The 22818-nt window shown below is 43.3% G+C and overlaps 1 protein-coding gene across 1 annotated transcript in view; it reads right to left on the reverse strand.

Annotated features, from left to right (window-relative positions):
• daam2 (dishevelled associated activator of morphogenesis 2) overlaps positions 1-22818 on the reverse strand; it is a 183351-nt gene that overhangs the window by 48059 nt on the left and 112474 nt on the right. Inside the window, exons 3-9 of the mRNA XM_042333487.1 lie at positions 21974-22063; positions 14379-14453; positions 13261-13355; positions 6690-7023; positions 3889-3999; positions 1889-1992; positions 249-315 (exon numbers count right to left, since the gene is read on the reverse strand). Coding sequence (XP_042189421.1) covers positions 249-315; positions 1889-1992; positions 3889-3999; positions 6690-7023; positions 13261-13355; positions 14379-14453; positions 21974-22063 — 876 coding nt within the window. The remainder of the gene's footprint in view (positions 1-248; positions 316-1888; positions 1993-3888; positions 4000-6689; positions 7024-13260; positions 13356-14378; positions 14454-21973; positions 22064-22818) is intronic.

Below are 22818 nucleotides of genomic sequence, written 5' to 3' on the forward strand. Positions count from 1 at the left end.
CGAAGTCTCAGATTCAGGACCATTCCAGCTAGATTCAAATTCCAGATACCTGGAGCCAGGGTGTTACTTGTTTTTTGGTCAGCCAGGTGTCAGACACATGCGGAAACCCATTACCATGCTTTAGAGTATCCAAACCAAAGTGAATCGTGTTATAAAGAGAATACTGTATAATGAAAGTCCTACACAAGCCAAATCCCATCTCTTCTGTTCCGAATTACACATTCAGTGTTACAGACATCGGTACTCACCGCATCAAACTTTTTTGCGAGTTCGTTCTCATCATCGTTCCTGACCATCTCAAAGAAGTCTAAGTGCCTAAAGGCAAAGATAGGTAAGTTTTCTTAAGACTCAATTGAAGAAATTGATTGGCGAAATGAAGCCTTCGGATCTTGTGAAGTCAGCCAAAGCTCTGTCCCAAAAGCTGTTTCATGGCCACTTTGACAACCTCATTTACATAACTCACACTGGATGGATGCTTTTTGCACATCCTCCAGTTCACTGAGCAATGTTGACAACCATTACATCACAACATTTCGCATTTAGGCGACATTAAATAAAGCACATGATGCCACCTTTTTCCCCCAAGAGGTTGAGGATGTGGAACGTCCTGCACTATGGGCAGCTCGGAAATGGCAAAGGCAGAAAATTGGGAAAAGCCATGTTGTTCAGCTCTACTGGGTGGGGTCTGAGGAGCAGTGAACTAAAAAGGGAGGGTGGAGAGAAAATAATTTAAACTTTCAAATAGATTAATCAATGGGAAATCATTCTTTATACTATAAATCTTCTATGATTCTATGAAATATAGTACACAGAGAGAATCAGAAAGTTCACTGTGCTTCACTGCTCACTATCCCGATTATAAAAACGGGGGCAAAGCTTCTTGATCCTGCTTTGACAATTTATTTGACCATGGCAGATCTTTTAATTTTATTCCTTCATAGTTTTCTCCATCCAATACAATTTTACACTTATATAGCTCGTTTCATGTCAGAAGGATATCCTAAAGTGCTTGACAATTCTGGCTGGGCACTGGAGATGAGGGTGGGAGCCCCTAATCATTCAGCATGGGTAGCTACCAGTGTAACACTGGAGATGCTAAGAGGGAGAGAGCAGAGATAAGCAACACTGAGCCAAGCTGTAGATACTCTGCGCTTGGGAACCACCTGAAACACTATGTCCCCGCAGATGTATACACTTTTATAAAACACTGGTTAAGCCTCAGCTAGAGTGCTGTGTTCAGTTCTGGGCATCATACTTTAGGAAGGATGTCAAGGCATTGGAGAGGGTGCAAAGGAGATTTACCAGGATGGCACCAGGAATGAGGGACTTCAGTTATCAGGAGAGGCTAGAGAAGCTGGGATTATTCTCCTTGGAGCAGAGAAGGTTAAAAGGAAACTTAATAGAAGTTTTCAAAATTATGAGGGGATTTGATAGGGTGAACAAGGAGAAACTATTTCCACTGGAGGGTGGGCCGGTAACCTGAGGACACCGATTTAACATAGTTGTTAAAAGAAACAGAGGAGAGGTGAGGAGAAATGTTTTTACACAGCGCGTTGTTCGGATCTAGAATGTGTTGCCTGAAAGGGTGGTGGAAGCCAATTTGATAGCAACTTTTAAGAGTGAAGTAGATAATTATTTAGGGAGGACAAGTTTGCAGGGCTATGGGGATAGAGTGGGGGAGTGGGATTGATTTGGATAGCTCTTTTCAAAGAGCCGGCACAGACACGATGGGGCCAATGGCCTCCTTCTGTGCTGTATAATTCTACGATTCTATAATTCTACGATTCTATAATTCTATGATTCTATGATATAGAGGGCAAAGAGTTGAAGGTACTGGTGGTTTCCAAGTTGCACTCACTCATTCGTGGTTTGAAAAGGGCTCATTTACCTGTCTAATGTTGCATTTTCATGGCTGCGAAGCTTATCAATCACAGGTTGAATGCCCAGCATCAGAAACTCATATCGGAGGTGCAGTCGGAATTCCAAATTGTCCTATGAAGCAGCAAAGGTAGAAATAACCCTTGGTTTGCTGGAATGTTGCAATAAGCCTCTCATAATACAAACATGCTTTTGCCCTGTAAACGCCAACTCCTTTCTCTCTCCCCTCTGCTTAACAGGATTGTCCTAGATGTTAGAACCTGGGGAAAAGGAACACCTTGCACTTTTGTATCAAGAATGGAGTCTTAAAGCGTATTGGTTAGAGCACTCGCCTCCCATGTGAAAGGACCTGGGTTTGATTCCTGGGCAGTGCGAAACATTAGGCAAATTTCCTTACTCCACATGCCTCTGTTTACCTAGCAGTAAGTCGGAATCCGGTTGTTAGTTGATTAGTGGATCGCTTTTCCGGGATAATAATCCCTTCAAATAAATAAATAAATAAATAAATAAACAAACAAACAAACAGATAGACACATAGACAGACAGACAGACAGACAGACAAATAATAATTTGGTTACCCAATCCACGACTGTTTGTGGGACACTGCTGTGTGCAATTGGCTGCCAAGGTTCGCCCACAAAATATGAAGTCAAGTCACTTTACCACATATTCTGTGAAACGCTTTGAGACGTCTCGAAGATGTATAAGGCATTGTATCAAATGCAAGGATTATTATTATTACTATTATAAGAAGTTCCAGACCTGGGCCGCACAGATTGTAGCAAACAACAATAACAACATTACATTTGTATAGTTTCTTTCACATAAGTAACATTCTGACTTGTCTAATTGTCCGCACCAGCCATGTGGCTTCTTGGATGAGATGATCGATTTAGTACTAATTTATGGTCAGTGAAGCCTTGTTCTATGATGGTGTTTCCCCCTCCTCCCACATCATTTGGAATTGGGCGGGCAGTGTTGAAACAGTGTAGGCTTGGGAGTGTATGGGAGTGTACGGGAACTCCCTCCTCATCGGCCTTCCCAACTCTTCCCTTTACAAGCTGCAGATCATCCAAAACTCTGCAGCTCGTGTATTCTCACCCACCAGGCTCCGTGACCCTATCACTCCCACCCTCGCCCAACTCCACTGACTCCCCATCCCCAGAGGATCAAATTCAAGATTCTCATCCTCACCTTTAAGGCCATCCATGGCCTTGCCCCCTCCTACCTCTCTGAGCTGCTGACTCCCTACCAACCTGCCCGCTCCCTCCGTTCATCGGGCTCCGGCCTGCTCCATGTCTTCCGCCCTACCATCAAAACCCTTTTCTTCGACCGTGCCTTTGGTCTCCCTCCCACCTCTTTGCCTTCCCTCACTCCTACCCATGCTCGGGCCCCGACACCTGAGTCGTCCTCCCGACATGAAAGGCGCTCTAAAAATGTAATTTTGTTGTTGTTGTTGATGCACAGTCTTATTGCAAAACTCCTTTCGATGGAGACCAGAGATCACCTCATTAAAAAGGGCCCAAAGGCTGAGACTGCTTCTTTGAAAGAGATCACAAAGGTGAAGCTCACACTTTAATTGATGGCACCTGAGGCCCAATGTTCCACCTGTTAAACCTCAACATAGTATATAATTGTGAAAAAATTTTAAACTCAATCTTAATTTGGGAGCCAGGCTCCCTTAAAGAACTGCGGAAATTTGCCTCCTAAATTGAGATTGAATTAGAGTTTTCCACAATTATAAATAGAATAACAATCCTTGCATTTTATACAGTGTATTCACACATTTCAAAGCACTTCACAGAATTTTCTCATTATAGTGTATTTTTTAAGTGAATGCAATCTTAAATTTTAATGCAAAGTAGTCTCACAGGCTAAGACTGGGAGGAAGTTTGGGAATTTGGGCAACTGGAGAGACCTGGAAAGACAGAGATTAGATCTCCTGATGCCCTGCCCTGATCCCTTGCCCTGGCCTCTAGCCCTGACCACTGGCCCCCAACCCCGACGCACCTCTCCTGCCCCGGCATTTAGCACTGCATTAATGAAGGACATTATTGCAGTCTTGATGTGAACCTCTTCCCTGTACTTTCCAGTGTTCTTGTCCAGCTCGTTCAGCAAGGTCTGAAACCAGAAAAAAAAACGCTTTACGATGGTTTAACTGACTTAACCTCGAATCAAAGCATTTAAAACATAGCAGGACATTCCTTGAGCTCATGCTGTTCTTCCTCTGTGACTGGATTTATAAACTCTGATCTAATTTCCCTGCTCTTTCCCTGTTGCGTCTGGCAGTGCTAGTTCCCCCCTCCCAATATGCCTGAGCTTATTATATGGAACTCTAGCCCAGATTCCTCCAACTTGTCTCCTCCCTACCCACTTTCTGCCTGAAGACCTCCATCTTCGATCACTATTTTCTGCTACGTTTCCGGCCCGCACCTTCTTCAGCTATTCCCCACCTCCCCTCCACACTGGTTTGAATTACAGAATCCTTTTTCTGTTTTATTTTAATCCCAATTTCCTTATTCATCCAGGGAGGTTTGGATGCCCAACTTTTCCCTTTTGTGGAAATGTATTTGTTCTGTCCCCGAACTATCTACTCCTTGAAGGCTTCCCATTGCTCGTTCGCTGTTTTACCTGCCAATCTTTCTTTCCTGTCCACTTTGGATAGGTCCCTTTTTAACTCACTGAAATTAGCCCTCTTCCAGTTGAGTATCTTCACCTTTGATTGCTTTTTGTCCCTTTCCATAAGTTCTCTAAACCTAATGATGTTCTGATCACTGTTGTCCAGATGCTCTCCTTCTGAAACCTGCTCCACTTCATTTCCCAGAACTCGATCCGGCACTGCTTCCTTGCTTGTTGGGCTGGAAGTCATACTGAACCAGAAAGTAATCCTGCATACATTTTAGGATTCCTTCCCCTCCTTGCCCTTTACACTGTTATTTTGCCAGTTAGGATAATTGAAGTCCCCCATTATCACTACTCTATTGGGTTTGCATCTTTCTGAAATCTGCTTGCAGATTTGCTCGTCTATCTCCTTCCCACTATTTGGCGGTCTATAGTATACACCTAACAGAGTAAGAGCTCCTTTTCTGCTCCTTAACTCTAACAAAATAGATTCTATTTTTGGACCCTATAGCACATTGTCTCTTTCCAGGGCCGTAACCATCAATTAATCTTTAATCAATATTACCACACCCCCCTCCTTTTTTTCCTCCCCTATCCCTCCTGAATACATTGTAGCCAGGAATATTCAGCTCCCATTCCTGCCTTTATTTGAGGCAGGTCTCTGTTATTGCCACTACATCATGTCCCCCGTCTCTGCTGAAGACCTTTCTCTTCGACCGCGCCTTTGGTCACCTTACTCCCTCTCCCACTGGCTCGGCCCCGGGATCCGTTATAGTACAGCACTCTGAGATGCCATCCGGCATGGAGGGCGCTATATAAATCCAAGTTGTTGTTGTTGTTGTTGTAGCTTCTGATACTCTCCCTGTAGGATCTCAGCCCTTTTTTCCCCCTATGTCATGGATCCCAACATGGACCACAACTTCTGGATGTTTCCATTCCCCCTGTAGAACGTTTTGCACCCGTTCTGTGATGTCTTCAACCCAGGCATCCGGGAGGCAACATACCATGCGAGAGTCACGTCTTTGGTTGCAGAAATGCTTGTCTACCCCTTTCACCATTGTGTCCCTAATGACAATTGCATTGACACTCTTCCCTATATTCCCCTAGGCATCCATTTGCTTTTGTTTGGTGCCCACCTGAGTACTTAAAGCCGTTTGAGGAATCCTCCCAAAATTAAATTGTGTAAATGTAAATTGTATTATTTTGGTGCTTTGTCCTAATCACATTTCTTTCCTATATCTACTTTTCGCTGCTAACTCACTTCCTTGTACCTTCCTGATGTTGGAAACATGATCCAGAGTTATGCGTTAATATTGCTGATTGTCAGCAATAATCAACTCCACAAATATGAAGTAGAAGCTGCTTCCTAAGCATCTGAGGCCAAACGTTTGTCAAAAGTATTAGCCTTTCTCGAGCATTTAACATATTGCAGAATTATGCAAAACGTCACTTTGGCAGGGGAAAGACTTAATTTGGAAGGTGGTTTTACAAATAAGTTCACAAACTAGCTTTCAAATTTATACTGAATTTACAAATTTTCCAAAATTCTGTACCATTCTAAATGTTAAGAAAATGGTCTGAAGGCTAATATCATGAGAGATTTCCAATCTCTGAATGATTAGCGCAAGTGTGATGTGAGACTTGAATGAATTACTTTACTTTTAATGAAGAACAATCCAAAGGAAACTAAAAATGACAAAAAAATTCTTGAAAAATTGGGTAATGTTTCCAGCATTTCTTAACTATCCCTCCAGGGAGAGAGTGTGCATTCCATTCCAGACCTGAGAATTTCCACATGTAACTGGCTTACATGGAACTCTCAGTCTGGTTTCGATATTCTTAAGCATAGTGATGGTTTTCTGCAAGTGTTAGACACCCGGCTGACCAGAAAACAAGATCTCTGACATTAATTCTTGCCCATACGATGGCAACACCCGCTTCTGGAAAGAAGTCTGTTCCTTTTCCCTTCTACCACTATTATAATTTGTAGCAAATGTTTTTTGATTTGTAAATTGTGACCCAACAAGTTAATGTTTTGGTTTAATTTATTTCCCAGGATCACTCTGGTGAGGCAGGGCAAAACCTGTGCTCTCCCTCCCCGATTTTCACCAATCAGGTGGGCATCACTGTGCCTGACTGAGGCTCTCTGTGATTATGGGAGCGTATGTGTCACAGGGAGTAAAGCCTACCTGGAAGCGGGTCCTCTCAGCCACATGAAGCTGATAGTGCAACATTGCTTGCAGCACCTTCTTGTGGCCCCCGGGTACCAAGCAAACCGCCCCCAGGATCTCCAGCACTGCGATTTTTGTCTTGACGTTCTCGCTCCTGAGACTCTGCGAGATGATGTTGATGCTCTCAGGATGGGCCAGCACGTGGGCCCGTCCCTGTGAATTGTTCATCAGGGCCTTGATACACCCTATAACGGATGTGTGAATTCGGCTCTCTGACGTGTCATAGTCCATGCTTCTCAGAAAGTTTAATAGGCACGTAAGGCCATCCAGCTCAATGAACCGCATCACAAACCTGAGGGTCAAAATATCACACGTATGTCAGTATGGGTCAACATTAAAAACAACAAATTACACTTGTATAGCGCCTTTCACATCAGGAGGACGTCCCAAGCCACTTGACAGTCTGCACCCAAGCTGGTGGTTGGGATCAGGGCGGTGGAGGGCAGGAATAGGAGGGTGACTGAAGGCACGATCAAAGAGGACTTAAGACGGGTTTTCAAGGAGGCAAGGGAGGGGGGAAGGTGGAGGGGCTGTGGGATGGAGATCCAGAGGGTGGGGACAGAGAGGCTGAAGGCCCGCCCGCCAATGGTGGGGTAGGCAAGGTGGGGAACATGAAGCAGGCCGAAGCTTGCCTGAGTTGGGGTCAGTTAGTAACACTGTGTCAGAAGGTTGGACTTTGAACTCTTAATCCAGGCTGACACTCCAGTGCAGTGTTGGGGAGATCTGCATTGTCAAAGTGCCGTCGTTCAGATGTTAAACATTCCGCCTTTCAGGTGAATGTTATCATAATCCTTGCATTTGATATGTGCCTTATCACATATTTGAGACGTCTCAAAGCATTTTTACAGAATATACTGTAAAGTGGAGTGACTATGTATTTTGTGGGCGAAATGTGTCAGCCAATTGCGCACAACTGTGTCCCACAAACAGTGGGTGACCAAATTTTTTTTTTTTTTTGAGGGATTATTACCCCCGGAAAAGCGATCCGCCAATCAACTAACAACTGGATTCCTATTTACGTAAGGAGTAAGGAAACTCGCCCAATATTTTGCCCTGCCAGGAATCAAACCCAGGTCCTCTCACTTGCGAGGTTGAGTGCTCTAACTACTGAGCTAAAGGATCGTGTTAAAGATCACATAGCACTGCTTGAAAAGAGAAGGAAATTTCTCCCAGTTTCCTGGCCAGATAAAATTGATCATTCAATTCACTTCACATGATGTGAAAGATGCTATATGAATGTAAATTTATATGTTTTTCCTGTTTATGGGACATTGTCGTGTGGAAATTGGCTGCTGCGTTTGGCTACGAAATACAAAATCACTGCATTTTGCAGTTAATCCTGTGAAATGCTTTGAGATGTCTCAAAGATGTGATAAGATGTTATATCAAATGGAAGAATTATTATTATTAATATTTATAGTACTTCAAAACCAAAAGATCTCGAACTCCGAAGCCTCTCCTGCACTTTCAGGTCTGTTCTCAGGCAAGAATTGGCCCCAAACTAAATACCCAGTGAGTTTCAGTTTTCTTTTCCTCCATTTTCTCCTGCAAAGGAGCTGTCTCATTCTGGGGTATCTGTCCAAGGAAGTCAGCCAGCCTCCAGTACTATGTCCAAATGGTTATTCTTCACATGTGAGCCTGTGAGGGGTCCTTACCAAGCTCCACCGGCTCCTAATCACACACACTAAACTCCATCCCCTGTAATTTGGAGTCCTGCAGCTCAGTGGTTAGAGCACTCGCTTTGCAAGCGAGAGACCTGAGTTCAATTCCAGGCAGAGGGCGAAACCTTGGGCAAGTTTCTTTACTCCACACGCCTAATAATAATCCCTCCAAAAACGAAAAACAATAATAAAAATTGGTCATTTTCAATCTACGACTGTTTGTGGGACATTGCTGTGCGCAATTGGCTGCTGCGTTCGCCCACAAATATACAGTCAATTCACCTTACAGAGTGTTCTGTGAAGCGCTTTGGGATATCCTCCCGACATGAAAAGCGCTATAGCAAATGCAAGGATTATTATTATTATTATTATTATTATTACCCCCCATCACATCAGTCCTTGCCAGGCTCGACTGGCTCCCAATCATCGAACGGATCGATTTTAATATCCTCTCACTTGTTTTCAAATCCCTATTTGTCAAACTGCATCGCTTCGCTGCCACACTAATTCTTCCCACTTGCAATTTTCTCTTACTCTCTCTGAAGCAGCTGACTCATGCCAGGCAAATTTGGAATCCAAGTGGAGCTAAGAAGGAAATAACACTGGATTTGTAAAACCTTTCTCTTTAAAACATTGCCCGACTTGAACAAGGACAATCGCCCATTCAAAGCCTCCCTCTTTGAATAGCACTAGATTAGACTTTGGCACATATGATCAGTCAGGCACTTCCACTCACATCTCCCATCCTTATTATTCTGTTGCCAGCAGTCAATAGCACAGCACCAATCATCTGCTGCCAGATGCATAGTGAGACTTTGGTGATTACCAGGAAAACTATGCTAACAAGGCTGGTAGGAGTTTCTTTAAAATATGCAGATATGCCAAGTCATGCAGATAGCTATTTGGTACTCAAAGCGGGTAAACATGGCACAAAAAACTCCAGTGGAGCACATTTACAGCAGCAGCTCATTATCACACATGAGGTACTGACGTGGTTGGTATTGGACATTACTTCGGTTGAAAATAAATGCTCTGGTAGAAGAAGGGTAACGAAAAAGCTTGATATTGGATACTGGAAAAAGCTCCTCGGAACATAAAGTGTAACTGCCATAGGCACCCTGTGTATGTCAAGATGCCCCTGGAGAATAAAATAATCCTTGCATTTGATATAGTGCCTTATCCCATCACCAAGACATCTCAAAGTGCTTCACTGGATATACTGTAAAGTGAATTGACTGTATTTTGTGGAGAAATGCAGCAGCCAGTTGTGCTCAGCAATGTCCCACAAACAGCCATAGAATCATAGAGCAAAGGAAGTCATTCGGCCCATCGTGTCTGTGCTGGCTCTTTTAAACAAGCTACCCAAATCAATCCCATTTGCCCCCGCTCGCCCCATAATCCTGCAAACTTGTCCTCCCCAAATAATTATCTACTTCTCTCCTATAAGTTGTTATCGAATCAAGGAGTGAGTGACCAATTTTATCCAGAGGATTTATTGAGCAAGATACCAGGAGAAACTCCCTTCTCTTTTCGAATAGTGTCTTGGGATCTTTAACGACCATTTGAACTGGCAGACGTCTGATTCAGTTTAACGTCTCATCCGAAGAATGGCATCCTCAACATTGCAATACCCATCCCCTCCAGCATTGCACTGTCAGTTTACACAATGTGAGTTCAAGTCCTGACGTGGGATGTCAACCCAAAACCTTCTGACTCAAGAGGCGAGTGAGCTAAACTGAAGGATTGCTTCAGAGCTCAGTTGCTGCAGCTCAGTATGATGTACAAGGGGGTTACCCTGTGGGAAATGGAAAAGCCACATGCATCATTAGTACTTTATGAATCCCGGATCCATACCCATTCTTCATGTGCATGTCTGAGTGTAGAAAGCAAATATGATATCAGTCTTGCCATGAGATGTCTGTAACATCTCCTCTGCCACCTCCTTTTACATATAGTTGGTTGAAGCCATCACCTCCTCACTGTCCCCAGTTCCAAGCCTCCTGTTCCCCAGAAACAATGAGAGACCTTGTCCAATACAGTGCAATGCCAGATTGTGTTGCTATTTGCTAACCTTTCCAACACCGGAATTCCTCACATTTCCATCTGAGTGGGTGGAAGGGTTAAATCCATGCTCCAAAGAATATTGACAAAACTAAGCCAGCAGGAAATTTATGAACATGCTTTTTTTGCCCAGTGAAAGCTTGAAGGGTGGCAGTGTCAAATAGAGAAAAACTGCCAGCTCTGATCGGAATATCCCAAGTATGGCCAGCCAAACCACTCTCACACTTTCTCTTTTGGGTAGGTCAGTCATTTAAAACAGATCCAACCGTATCAAGAGGTTTCTCCACACCTTGCATTTGATATAATGCTTTATCACATCTTCAACACATCTCAAAGCACTTCACATAATACACAGTGAAGTGAATTGACTATGTATTTTGTGGGTGAAACCCGGAAGCCAATTGCGCACAGCAGTGTCTCACAAACAGTCGAGGATTGAGTGAATAAATTATTATTTTTTGAAGGAATTATTATCACCAGAAAAGCGATCTGCCAATTGACTGACAACCAAGTTCCTACTTAATCCTAGATAAACAGAGGCATGTGGAGCAAGGAAACTTGCCCAACGTTTCACCCTGCCGGAAATCAAACCCGGGTCTTCTCGCTTGCAAGGCGAGTGCTCTGAGCTACAGGATTCCACGTAGCGCGAGAAATCACACGAATTGGAATGCACCATCTCAATTGACTGAGTTGTTTGTGAAGGGGAAAGTCCAGGACTCAGATAGAAAGGGTATTGAGAACATGGGATTTAGGAAAATGAAGAGTTGCTATGAACTAATAAAATGGTGGAGCAGGTTAATAAGCCTCATTTTCGGAACCACAGAGGGGCTGTCAATACAATACAGTTTGCAGTTATATAGAGTCTTTCACATCGGGAAGACATCTCAAAGTGCTTCACATTACTGGTTGAGCAGCGGACCTGGGGGTGGTAGCCAAGGGAGGTGGGAAGAGAAAGAGGGAGAAGATACTTTCAAGAGAGAAGTAGGTAGATATTTGGGGAAGACAAATTTGCAGGGGAGAGAGTGGGGGAATTGGATTAATTTGGATAGCTCTTTCAAAGAGCCGGCATGAACACAATGGACCAAATGACCTCTTTCTGTGCTGCATAACTCTATGATTCTAAATAAGAGCCGAGTATGAGAATGTTGAATACGTTTCTTTGATATCGTTGAGGATGAAACGTATTAGTTCTAGCTGAGGCTCTTTGCCCGTCTGCTTCTGGCTAAATATTTTTTTCAAATGTAAAAAAATTGAACATCCAGCATTTGGAATCAGATTGTGACGCATATTCCATCAATTGTGGTGCTGTCATGCACCAATGCAGGGCATGCATTGTTCTCAGTGTAGATTGGTAGTGCCAGAGATTTCTTATTAAGATTAGTGGCAACATAATGAGTTTTGAGCAGTCTCTATTTCTGTGTTCATTTGACAGCTGCAAAGCACTGAAAGTAAATCTCAGCAGCTGTTTTGTCCCTTCCATATAATGGAAGGAATAAGAAGGAGAATCTTTGCAATTGATATAGAGCCTTATAGCATTGAAATATCTCAAAGCGTTTCAAAGCATTTTTACTGTGTTTGTAATGACTGTATTGTAGGTGAACGCAAAAGCCAATTTGTGCACAGCCATGAAGTGAATGACCTCTCTATCTGAAGCAATGTTGGCCAGGACACCGAGAATCATTGCCTTCTCTTTCAAACAGCATCACCGGCTCTTTAATGGTCATCTGCACAAGCAGCTGATGGCATCATTATGCTCTAGACTACGAGCTCAAAATTTTGCGTATCCAATTTGATGCAGACAGATCTGGTCTCTGCATGTAGCACAACTTGACTAATATTGGTACAATCGTCACAAAGTACATGAAATGCACTCAAATGAGCATAAGCTCAAGATTGTCAAGAAGTAAATTTTCGATTGACTCAATTAAGCCCAAAGCTCAGAGGTTGGTGGTGGAGAGGAAATGGGGTGGTGAAGGAATCTATCAGATGTTCCAAAAATAGATACAATTAAAAGAGGCATGAATTTCACTGATCAGTGAGTTAACAATAATAATTCCATCTCTACATTTGATATAGTTCCTTTCATATCAGGAAGATGTCTCAAAGTGCTTTACAGGATTATACTGTAAATTTTAGTGGCCATATTTTGTAAATGAACAGGGCAAAAATTGAGGATTATCACAGAAGAATGAAGCTGGAAGTTTAAAGAGTTTTTTTTATATAGGACGAGGGTCATTAGAATATGAAAAGCTTTACTTTGCAATAGATAACTTTAGAAACCAGATCTGTAATAGCTTTTAAAAGGGAATTGAATAAACACCTGAAGGAAAACAATATGAAAGGATAAGGGAAGAGATCAGGGAGGACTGATGAAGGCCCAATATAAAGTGCCATAGGACAAAGGAACATGCAAATAATCTGCCTGTCAACAATGGTAAACCATCACATTGATATCAGCTGGTTCAGAAACTTCCAACCTCCCCCAATGGAATGGTGACGCCTGGGAGGTCTCAAACTTCAACTGATGCTTCATGGGTTTTGAGTATTTTGTTTACTAACAAACTCGTCAAAGGTTTACTAACGAGTCAAAGGCCATCACAAGTCAAAGGTCACAATTCACAAGCTGGAAGTACAGAACTGCAATCCCGGTTTCTTGATTGACACCAGTGGGCGAGGGTGGGGTCCTGGCTGAGGCCCATTACATGCAATAAATATCACAGGGCCACAAGTCTGACCCTGTGACCTCTACCTCAGCACAAGTTAACACCAAACTGGCCAATCCCACTTGTTTCTCAATGAAACAATACCTCATTGGCTGTGTTCGTAGAGCTGTCTTGAGGCCTTCAACCACTGTGTTTCTCATTTCCATTTCCTCCTCTTCGTAGGCAAAAAGGGTCTGCATCTGTAGAGGAACAAAACATTTAATTAAGCAACAACCACACCACACCACAGCCAGCGAGTGTCCATCCAGGGTTGTGGCGTGCTGGGGCAATGCCATTGTTCAGTGCTCCGGGATGCTACCCTGTGTGAAAGGCGTTGTATAAATGAAATTGTTGCTGTTATTGTTTTTCTGTGCCGGCACATGGACCTCTGAGAAATCTAAACAACTTAAGACTCACGTATCCGGTTATCTATAAGGGAATCGAATAAGTGAAGGTAGATTCCAGCACTACACTGCAAACCAATCGCTGGCATTAAGTTGAGGTCATGAACCTGAAACGTTAACTCACTTTCCTCTCTCCATAGATGCTGCCTAACCTGCTGAGTCTTCCCAGTGATTTCTGTTTTTATTTCAAATTGATTTCCAGCATCTGCAGCACTTTGCCTTTTGCTGGCATTAAATTATCGCCCACGAGGTGGCAGCACATCACTTTCCGGAAGTGATTACTTCCTTTTCAGATTCTAGCATCTGCCATCGTGACATTACTAAAGTGAAGAGACTATGTTTTATAAACTGCAGTCCCTCACCAGGCTTAATTTTTTGGTTAACTTTTTATATTTCATGTATCAAAGAGCGGCAATATTCGCACTCTTCCCCCAAAATTAACTCTTTACCAGTTGGCCAGCAGACCTCCAATATTTGAAGAAAAGCAAATAATAATCGTTGTATTTGATACAGCACCTTATCACATCTTCGAGACGTCTCAAAGTGCTTCGCAGAACATACTGTAAATTAAATTAACTATGTTTTGTGGGCAAAATAAAAAGAGTCCAGGGAAGGGCTTGATGGCCAAAGGGCCTCCTTCTATCCTGAAATTTCTAGTTTTTTGTAATTCTAGAAAAGAAAAATGGTCAAAAAAATGTAACATACAACAAATCAGAGGCATGGAATCAGGTAAATCATTCAGGCTGTGGAGAAATAGGGATATTCATTGCGTTTCAATAGCCAGACCCTGTAACATCTGAGTTAAAGACAGTCACTTACTGCAGCCATGGAGTTGATTCGGTCGATGTAGTAGTCAGGCCAACTGGTGGCCTGCTTATTGGGATCATCCTGTTCCTGGTAAACAAGAGAAAAATTCTAGATCAAAGTACAATCCATGGCACTGCTGAGCCAGTGCTAGCTGATACACTCAGGGAAAGCCAACACTATCAGCAACCAGTGGGCCTACCCTTAGCCTCTCCTTGCCAACTCCTTTGTCAAAATAAACACTTCAGTCAATAAATCAGCAGTGAATTGTTTGAATGTATGGTGTTCAGCATCTATACTGGGAGAGGTTGCAGGAGCTGGGAATGGTCACATTGGAAAAGAGGCAATTTAAGTAATCTGCATTTTAAAGGTTAGAGACAATCTATTCAATATGGTCAAGAGGTTCACAACAGGGGCTCAGAATGTCAAACTGAGAATATTTAACATGTGGAACAGTTTACCCAAGGAGGTGGATAGTGCGGGCAGTTTTCAAGAGTGAATTGAACGCATTTTTAGCAGTGAAGGGTAGTGAAGACAGTATGTCTTCAGTATGTCTGAAACTCTGGTCCACACCTTTATCACCTCAAGGCTGAACTATGGGAACTCTCTCCTCGCCGGCCTTCCCGGCACCTCCCTCCACAAGCTGCAGGTCATTCAGAACTCTGCAGCTCGTGTACTGTCCCGCACCAGGCTTCGGGACCACATCACTCCCACCCTCGCTCGCCTCCACTGGCTCCCCATCCCCCAGAGGATCAATTTCAAGATCCTCATCCTCGCCTACAAGGCCATTCACGGCCTCGCTCCCTCCTACCTCTCCGACCTATTATTCCCTACTTACCTGCCCCTCCGTTCCTCTGGCTCCGGTCTGCTCCACATCCCCCGCCCCAACCGCCCTACCATTGGTGGCCGGGCCTTCAGCCTCTCAGCCCCTAGGCTCTGGAACTCTATCCCCAGTGCCTTCGCCGCCTCCTCCCTTTCCTCCTTCAAGGCCGGTCTCAAGACCTTTCTCTTTGACCGTGCCTTCAGCTCCCCTCTCGACTCTCTACCCCTTCCTTGCTCCCTCCCTTCCCTCCCCTCACCCTGACCATTTCCCCCCTGCTCGGGTCCTGACCCAACTGTACAGCACCTTGGGACGTCCTCCCGACGTGAAAGGCGCTCTATAAATGGAATCTTGTTGTTGTTGTATGTGCATGTAGGAAAAGGGGAAAGATAGGATTTGACAACAGGATCAGCCAGATAATTTTTCACAAACCAACCAACATGGCCACTCCCTCCATTCAGTGGGCACCAGCTTAACCTCCCATTATCGGAGGTCAGACTTTCAGCTTATCTGCCCCACTCTATGAAACTGCATCCCAGAGTCTCCAAACCAAGCTGAAATTTCCATGCATCCCATCTGCACATGGAAATCCCAGAGATAGATTGTTGGAATGGAATGTATACTCTCTCCCTGGAGTAATGCATCCTGCTTACCTAATTCCAGAAATTATTAGGCGCAAGTTGGCAAGAGCCAAGGCAAAGGTGTGCGTTGGGGTAATTGCTGGAGTCTAACCAGCGAAAACCACACAATTTGCCATTGATATTGTTGTGTGGCAAACTTTCTTACTGCTATCCAACTAGGACCCCCCTACCCGTTAGGGCTTCAGCTTACAGGGTTAACAGGAGTTGAGTGGGATGTCTCAATGCCCCCCAATGTCTTGTCTGTCCTTTCAAGTCCTGCTGATGAGCCAGGCTGGGCTATGCTGTCATCAGCAGTGCCCTAGAATACTGTGGACTTGCCTGGCTCAGGAACTGGACTTAATAAAGACCATCACAGAGGGCTGGCTCGATTCCGACATTCCGTTGCCAAACATGTCACATTGGAGCCAGTTCAGCTCCAAGGAGACCTCGCTTACCTTCCCCCCAAGAAGGATAGTCACTGAAAGAATTATAATATTTTTATTATATGAAGGTCTTGCTTGAGGGTGCATTTATAGAATAAAGCATCTTCAGTAATCGCTTCATCTCAAAATGAGTCCTTAGTTCTACAAATTGAGAGAATGAGGCCTAGACCATAATGAGAATTCAAGGGTCATGTTTCAAGGGTCACCAGGCCAAAAGGGATGATGTAATGTATATTTCCTATGCTTGCGGGACTAAGAATATCCTTCAGTCTTTGGAATCACAAATATCTCACATTTTTTAGAGAGCTCCAGCCAGCAAGATAGTTCCAGTGTTTAGACGGAATTTTGTCCAGCCCTGTATTCCTGTCAACTCTTCAAACTGGTCAACTGATCATTCTCCATTATACTGTCGGTGGCCGAGCCTTCAGCCACCACACTGCTGTCATCTCTACCTCTCTTCCATAACCATATTGTCTCGTAACCCCTCTTGATGACTTAAAACCTAAAAATCTCTCTAGCATTTCAACTTTGTGATAGTGTTCACAATAACAGTTGTCAAGTGCTTTGAGCTGTCCTTTTACATGAAAGATAACATGTAATTTATAATACTCCTTGCATTTGACATATCGTTTGTAAATCCAGATCATCTTTCAGAGCTTCACAGCTAATTGCTGTCAGGAATACAGGGAGCAGACGAGGAAGGTTCTGGAAAGGGAGGAGGAAAGTAGATTGAAAAGTCCGAAAGTAATCCCAAACATGGTGCCTGTTACATGCACAGCGCACAAAGTGGTTGGCTTGATGTTCTCACTGCAAGAAACTTACATTGAACTTTGGAACAACATAGTCAAGATTGGTTAAAAACTTTGGGGGAAACACAGTTTGCAGTGGATAACAGAATCACAAAAAGTTTGGAGCACAATAAGTAGCAAATCAGCTCATTATGTCAGTGATCCAGCTTTGTCCCCTCCTACCTCTCTGACCTGCTGACTCCCTATGAGCCTGCCCGCTCCCTCTGTTCAGCGGGCTCTGGCCTGCTCCATGTCTCCCGCCCGACCCGCCCTACCATCAGTGGCCGGGCTTTCAGCCTCTCTGCGCCCACACTCTGAAACTCCATCCCATGGTCCTTTCGCATCACTTCCTCCCTTGCCTCCTTCAAGGTCGGTCTCAAGACCTTTCTCTTCAACCGTGCCTTTGGTCTCCTTCCCACCTTTCTGCCTTCCCTCACCCCTACACCACCCCTCCCCCATGCTCGGGCCCCGACACCTGACTGTTCAGCGCTTTGGGATGTCCTCCCGACGTGAAAGGCGCTCTATAAATGTAATTTTGTTCTTTTTGTTAATGCAGCAAACTTCCAGAATGATCTGTTCTATTCCCATACCCTGCTCTTTCTCTGCACCTTTGACATTAATTTCTTAAAATATTGATCCAAGGGAATATCAATCATTTAAATGCATTGACTGATACCTCATGGGGAAAAAACAGGCTGCGCCTAGGAAACTTGGTACAACTCCCATCCTTTCAAATGTGACTGTCAGCTGATTTAGATAAGGCTTGGCCTAAGCATGGTTAGCAAAGGACAGTGCGTTTTCAATTAAACTCATTCACTGTTCCAGAGGGCAATTTACAAGCCTTTTACCACTGTCACTCAGCCAACACAGTGAAACCACTATAGACAAGGTCATGAACAGCAGAGTAATTGAGATCAGCCACACTTATTATGCAATTCAATAGACCCAACTGTGGGGAGCTCACAGCTACATCATTGCAAAGTATGTGGGGGGAGGGTGTCATTGACAGCAAAGTAATCTTTCAAGACAAAAATTCAAGAATCCATGGAATAAAAGGAGACCTTTGAAGCTTCTTCTTTCACAGAGATCTAGCCTATCTGTTGTGGACTTTGTCCTGTATCCACACTCTCTCCTAAGGGAAAGTTCTGCACAAATAGTCCCTGGTCTACTGTTGATATGATTATGGTCTTTAAGATTCTGAAGGGACTAGACCATGACAAGATGTTTTATCTTGTACTGAACAGTAGAACCAGAGGACACAGCCTGCGATTGAAGGGAGGTAAATTCAGAACAAATCTGCGGAGACACCACTTCAGTGAGCATGCAGTAAACTTATGAAACAGGCTCCCTAGGGAAACAGTGGAAGGAGAAAGTGTTGTTTGTTTCAAGAATAAACTAGATAGATTTCTGCTGGAAAATAATATCTCAGGAAACAGTAGTTTGGGACATGACATGTCAAGCGACTGCTAGGATGGTGGAAGGCGAACCACATGGACCTTGGTCTTCTCTCACCTAAGTTCCCAAAAGTAACAAGTACAAATTCTACATTATTTATCCAATCACCCTCATGTCTCTATTATTCAACTCTGGCCTATTCCATATAATAGGCATAGAAACTCACTTGTGTGCAATGGAGTACTTGCTTAAATGGACTAGAGATGCTGAAATGTTGTCGTCCAAGTGTTTTGGTGAAAACTTCCACTGCCCGGGAAAATGTTCTCCACTTTGCACGTGAGGGTGAACGGATGTTTGACGTAAAGTTTTTACTCGTTATCTTTAGCGATCAGGAATATTTATACAGAAATATCTCCTAGGAGAGAGTGTGGATACGGGATGAGTCCTACTTTCCGCAATTCCCAATGAGAAGCCCTGAGCATTAAGCATTTACAGATCAGGTACATGAAATTGTCAAGATATTGCACTTCAGGATTGCATTTCTATGTCACTGTGTCAAAGAATCTCCTTCCTCTCCCCACCAGTACATGACCATTTACATTTTTATCATCTCACTCAGTACTGTTGCTCAAAACACCAGTGAATTCAGGGCCATGACCTTCATGTGAATATTTGTTCGACTAAACCAAAATGGCCACCACTGATTCAGTGTAAAATTGGAAGCGACCATGAGTGGTAGAGGCACTTTCCCATCTATCTGAATTCAAAGGTTGTGGGGTGACAGATCAATGTTCCGCCATGGGTCTTTTTTTCATCACAAAACTACAGACTGGTTTTCTTTTGTTCCATTCTCTTGTACTGTGTTTTGAATTTTCTGTGGCAACAAATTGTCCTTTTTTCAATTTTCTCCTTTGGCTCAGCCCTGGCTCATCTAGCCTTGAGACCTACTGCTTGGATTCTGCATAAACCCCTCCTCTAGGACCATCCTTTCAGTGAATTCACTCCCACCCCCAATGTGGGCTCTCCACCACTGCTCTGCTTGACTATTAATGATTAACAAAACATGTGGTCCAGGCAGCTCCTTTATACCAAATTAACCCTCACAACAACAACAAAATTACATTTGCGTTGTGCCTTTCTAATTCGGGTAGTTTGTTCACCCACTGCTGACAAATCTTCACAACATGTACACAGAGTCAAGAGGGTTGTAGCTTGGAAGTGATTTTTGGAGAAGATGATATAATGCTGCAGGTCTGATTGACAGCTGAGAAATGGACCTGCCAGCCAAGCCCTGTCAGCTGGTGGAATGGGTTTCTTATTTATTTAAAAAAAACATTTTCCCTCCCCAAGGGAGAAAGCCCATGCGAATCCCAGGCCAAACATTTAAATAAATATTACTGGTACTGTATTAAGTGTACCACCTTCCTGTTTTATATCATTAGATCAGGGATTCTGATGGGCTTCAGCATTCACAACTTCTTATATATATATATATATATAACAAACACCTTTTTAATGCTGGGCCAAACTTCAGAAACACTTACAGATGTTGCATGAGGCTTTTCATGCAGTGCAATCCCCCCATTTCAGGGAGTAACTTGCTACGTTTTATATATCCATTTGCTTTCCTTTTTTGTTCCTCCACTCTTTTTTGGGGGGAGGGGTGAATACTTATCTCTTATGGAAAAGGGGATGTTTTATTTTTTTGATCATCAAGTTAAGGTTGGAAAAAACTGAATTTTTTTTTAAAAAATCCTTGCATTTGATATAGCACGTTTTCTAGAAATCTCAAAGCGCTTCACAGAATATAATGTAAAGTGAATTCTCTGTGTTTCTTGTGGGCGAAACAAGTAGGTAGTTACAGAAATATCTTTCTTATTAGACGTGAAATACTTTGCCACAAGTTGCTATCGAAGCTGAGACCATACAACATTCAAGAGAGAAATGGATAAATAGTTGAATAGGAAGCATATCAATATTGGGTCAATTGTGGTTAGAGTAGGTAGATAGAGTAGAGGAGCTAGAACTAGCATGGACACAACTGTCTTCCTCTGTGCTGTAATTTTTAATGGGTCTATTTTGCGATATTTCCTAAACAAGAAATCCAAAATTGAGAGGCTCTTTCCAATAACTAGAAATGTGTCACACAGGATTTCTAATTGAGGAATCCAATTAAGAAATAATGCAAATTAAACACCTTATAAGTCTTAAACTATCAAGATTATGAGGTCATTGACAGAGTTCGAAGACAAGGTTCAAAAAGTTATGAATTAGAAGTGGGAAGGGAAGTCTAGCAGAATGATCTCATACACACACAAGCATTGAAACACAGACATTTTCAGCACATGGAGGCCATTTAGTCCAGTGTCTGTGCTATTACTACTTGCATTTACCCACGTTTCAGCTCTCTCCTTATATCTATTAATAGCTCAGGTGCTTATCCAGTTTCCTTCTCAATGATCCTATTGACCCATCCTCAGTAGCCCGTTGTGGTAATGAATTCTGCACTCAATCTTCTGAGTGAAGAAATTCCTTCTTGTCTCTCCCCACTTGCTTTGCTAACAATCTCGAGGCCAAGCAGTGTTCAAGTCTTGCGCCATAGAAAGAAACCCACTGTCCGTATATTTGAAGCCAATTTAATGCCATTACTGATCAAAGCTTGTGAGATGAAGAGCAGAGTCCTGCAACTGGTAATTTGCTACAATCATAGACCTGTGGCCACTGGCACCAACATCAGATGTTCTCAGGCTGGCAGCATCTATAGGTGCTCCCCCTTCCCTGTTACACTGTGCTAAACCCCTCCCTCTTCTCGTCTACGGGCCCAAATATTCAATCTTGATCCAAGATCTTGAGGATGCTCCCTAATTTAATATTTGGTGCTCAGTTGATGTGCTGCCAAATGTACTTGTGACACAGCAGCACATTGTAAGCTGCAAGTCTGATTACTCTCTGCTGCACACGATGGATCAGCCTCTTCTGTTCTAACAATTACTGAGCGAGACATTCAATGGCTGGGCAACAGAAATTGTCCAAAATGACTGCTGTGACTAGTGGCCTTTTCTAGAATCACTGGTGCACGCACATCCCTGGACTGCCCATAAAGTTCTCGGGAAAAACGATTGATGAGTTTCCAGGACCCGCTGTTTAAATAACATTCTATATTAAGATTTCGTTTATTTTTTATTTCCAGACCATCTTACCTTTTTGAGTGTGTAGACATAGTATTTCAGATTTCAACTGCCTTGTGATTCGACGGAACATTGAGACACCCACCCCTCCCGCCTCCCATTCTGTTTTTTGCTGCTGATTATCCTATTTTACATTCCCCTCCTCATCTAAATTTACCATTGAATTCAAATGAATTGGCCCCTCATCTGATTGCTATTTACATTACAGGACTGGTTGGTGCAGATTGGCTGCTATTTTTGCCTCCGCAAAAACATTCATCCCTAATCATTTTTACTCCCTGAAAAGGTTTGGAGACATTTATTTGAGTGAAAGTTGCAATGTAAACGCTGTCACTGTTGCCCTACCCATTCCGTACCTTCTTTTTGCTGCAGTATATTTGCCATTTCTTCTCCGTGGGCAAAGCGAACATAGCATCTCGATTCTTGTCAGTGAGGTCCAATTCATCCTAGGAATAAGAGACAGAGAAATCAGCCACGCAGATTGCGAGAGGTCCCCTCACCTCCAACAAGAGATCCTTCATGTCACCAGTATTTACCCCCGCTTGCCATTTCTAAGAGTTCAGAAGAGAAGTCCAGATGAAGGAGAACCTTTTAGCCAATTTGAACTCTTCCTTCCATAATACCCGCCTTACTGCCTTCCCATTAACCACCAAGCTGCTTAAATTAGACCAGCACTTCACGTGATATCAGGAAAGCAACAAAGAGGTGAGTAGGAATGAGGGATATATGGGATATATGAAACGCTCTGAGATGCCATCCAGCGTGGAGGGCGCTATATAAATCCAAGTTGTTGTTGTTGCAAAATGGATCATTGAACCCCCGTTGAGGTCAAAAAATGTGCTCTATGTGATGTTCAGCACATCAATTGGGCTGCGGATTTGAGGTGGATTCCCCTCCCCTTCACTGTCTCTCTCCCCTTCCCCACACACAGATGAAGTACTGCCATGTTAATGGCTGCTTGTGAAATAAGTGCTTCTCACACATGAGTGGCACCGACTGGGTTTCCTGCCTGTGTGAAACTTCTGTAAGGCAGCCTTTATTCACGGGCAGAGTTTACCAGCTGTAATAACAGTCCTCTTGGCTGTAGAAAGGTTCCATTGACAGGTACTGAATGTAGGACAAGGGATGCCTGAAATGCAAGATACAGTATGTGTTCTGTATAAGAACAGGGTGATCCCCCTTCTCCCTTTCTATGAGGGAA

The sequence above is a fragment of the Callorhinchus milii genome, unplaced genomic scaffold (genome assembly GCF_018977255.1).
Source record: "Callorhinchus milii isolate IMCB2004 unplaced genomic scaffold, IMCB_Cmil_1.0 Scaffold3, whole genome shotgun sequence".
Classification (NCBI taxonomy): Eukaryota; Metazoa; Chordata; class Chondrichthyes; order Chimaeriformes; family Callorhinchidae; genus Callorhinchus; species Callorhinchus milii.